This window comes from Colobus angolensis, unplaced genomic scaffold (assembly GCF_000951035.1).
Source record: "Colobus angolensis palliatus isolate OR3802 unplaced genomic scaffold, Cang.pa_1.0 Scaffold7, whole genome shotgun sequence".
In the NCBI taxonomy this organism is placed as follows: domain Eukaryota; kingdom Metazoa; phylum Chordata; class Mammalia; order Primates; family Cercopithecidae; genus Colobus; species Colobus angolensis.
Window position 1 is genome coordinate 14,792,430 of NW_012120709.1, and position 2,678 is coordinate 14,795,107.

The 2,678-nt window shown below is 40.9% G+C and overlaps 1 protein-coding gene across 1 annotated transcript in view; it reads right to left on the bottom strand.

The window, feature by feature from the left end:
- Positions 1 to 235: 235 nt before the first annotated feature.
- Positions 236 to 2,678, bottom strand: part of LOC105500979 (chromosome unknown open reading frame, human C11orf65) — a 75,873-nt gene continuing 73,430 nt past the window's right edge. The window contains exon 9 of the mRNA XM_011926672.1: positions 236 to 408. Coding sequence (XP_011782062.1) covers positions 254 to 408 — 155 coding nt within the window. The 3' untranslated portion in view covers positions 236 to 253. The remainder of the gene's footprint in view (positions 409 to 2,678) is intronic.

The following is a 2,678-nucleotide window of genomic DNA, read 5'->3' on the forward strand; positions in this document are numbered from 1 at the left end:
TAGTCTCTTTACTTAAGTGTAACTGTTAGAATACTACAGTTTCTCAGAACACTAGGAATAATTTCTATATTTGCCATGATCATTGTATTCAGTCCAGTGTTCTACTTCTGCTCAATTTTCCTTACTTAACTGAGCTAGATTCTGTGCCCAGAATATATACACAAGTTATTCCAGTCAGAATACACTATCCCTTGACTATAACTGATGGATGGAGGGCTCAAAGGTCTATAACTCAGAATAGAAATAAAGTACTTTATAGTCCATAAGTTGAATCAGGCGTTAATCTAGTTACATTTGGTTCTTGATAAACATTTTCACAATAAGTATGATCTGGTGTTTCCATTTGCATTTTTGATATATCTCCTCCATAGTCATATATGTTTTTCTGTGCTTGATCAAACCTGAATCCTAAAGAGAAGTGACAAATGATTAGAAAGATAACAGATATAAAAAGATGTTCATTCAAAATGCTACTGTGTGCCAATCTGTTCCACATTCCTTTTCATCACTCTTAAAGCAAATATCTTCACCTGAAACCAGAAATGCTCCAAATTTCTGAGTTCATCCCACTTTCACTCTCACATATCACTGTCCATCCCTACAAAAGGCTCTGCAGGACCTGGGTTTTAGGTCTGATCTACTAGTAACTAACTATGTAATTTGGGACAAATTATTTAACCTAAGTCTTAGTGTTCTCATCCGTAAAATGGGGATAATAACTGCACCTACCTCATCATATTCCTGCAAGAATTAAATGTGACAGTGCATGTAAAGAACTTAGAGCATCTGGCATTTAGTTGGTGCTCTGTAATTAACTATTAGCTAACTTCTTTATTCACAAAGGGAGAGATGCCCTTTTCCTCTCAAGAGCTCATGTTTCTAAATCTGCTCTGGATTTATCTTCTCTTGCTTCTTGAAGAAGTGATACACATTCTCCTCTTCTCCAATGCCAACATCTTCAATGTATCACCTTCACTGACTGCAGTTATGCAAATCTCCACTACTTAAAATAATTTTCACTTGCTCTTGTGCTCCTTTCAACTACCATCCTATATCTTTCCTTCTTATCACAGTAATTTCTTTTAACTCAGTAATTTATATTGTTTCCTTTTTTCTTTTTCTTTTTTTTTTTTTTGAGACAGGGTCTCACTCTGTTGTCTAGGCTGGAGTGCAGTGGCGCAATCACACAGCCTCCACCTCCTGGGCTCAAACGATTCTCCCGCCTCAGCTTCCCAAGTAGCAAGGACTACAGGTGCATGCCACCATGCCCTGCTGACATTTTATTTTTTGTAGAGTGAGAGTTTCTCTGTGTTGCCCAGGCTGGTTTTGAACTCTTTGCCTCAAGCAATCCTCCAAACTTGGCCTCCCAAAGTGCTGGGATTACAGGCATGAGCCACTGTGCTGGGTCTCTGTGCTGATTTAAATATGTAAAAGATCACTATCTATTGTGCAGGAAGGGAATGGAGAGGCATTGGTTTGGAGGCTATTGCAGAAGCCTGTAGAGGGATGAAGGCAACTTGGGCTGAGTGGGTGGCAATGAGCTGGAAATAGGTGGATTGGTAAATACTAAGGATAGTTCATATTTATGGAGTATGCATTATGAGATAGGGACTATTCTAAGCTCTGTGCATGATTATCTCATTTTCTCACAACCTATGTGCCAGGTACTACTGTTACTATTTTACTGATGAGGAAACTGAGCTAGTAACTTGCCCAAGATCATACAGCCAGTAAAGAGTGGAGCCAAAAATCAAACCCAGGCACTCTGAATCAAGACTCCACAATCCGTTGGGAAGCCAAGATGGGCAGATCACATGAGTCTAAGAGTTCAAGACCAGCCTGGGCAACATGGCGAAATCCCATCTTGACAAAAATACAAAAATTAGCTGGGCATGGTGGTGTGTGCCTATGGCCCCAGCTACCCAGGAGGCTGCAGTGGGAGAATTGGTGAGCTTGGGAGGCAGAGGCTGCAGTGAACTGAGATCTGGGCCACTGCACTCCAGCCTGGGGAACAGAGTGAGACTCTGTCTCAAAACAAAAACAAAAACAAACAAACAAACAAAAAACTCCACAATCCTAACCTCTTTGCTTTATTGCTTCTCCTATCTGCTATTAGGACAGAACTCATACACCATCATTAGGCTTTGGCTATGTTAAAATTATTGGCGTTTCTGGGGTCTGATGACACTCTTCTTCAACATGCTGGCTTTCACTTTCAGCATTTCAGTACTGCTAACTACTGGCAGAACAATAGTGGCCTAGAACCTAAAAACTATTTTCAACATTTTGAGGCATTTATTTTACCGAATGAAGTCTGCTCATGAAAAATCATTACTAAAACTCTAAGTAACTGTTTTTTTTTCTTTTCACTCTGTTACCCAGGCTGGAGTTTAGTGGTGCAATCTTGGCTCACCGCAACCTCCACCTCCCTGTTCAAACAATTCTCTTGCCACAGCCTCCAGAGTATCTGAGATTACAGGCATCTGCCACCATGCCCAGCTAATTTTTGTATTTTTAGTAGAGTCAGGGTTTGACCATGTTGGCCAGGCTGGTCTCGAACTCCTGACCTCAAGTGAGTCATCTGCCTCAGCCTCCCAAAGTGCTGGGATTACAGGTGTGAGCCACTGTGCCTGACCAGTAACTTTTAAAATAGGATTCATATTTTGGCCAGGTGCAGT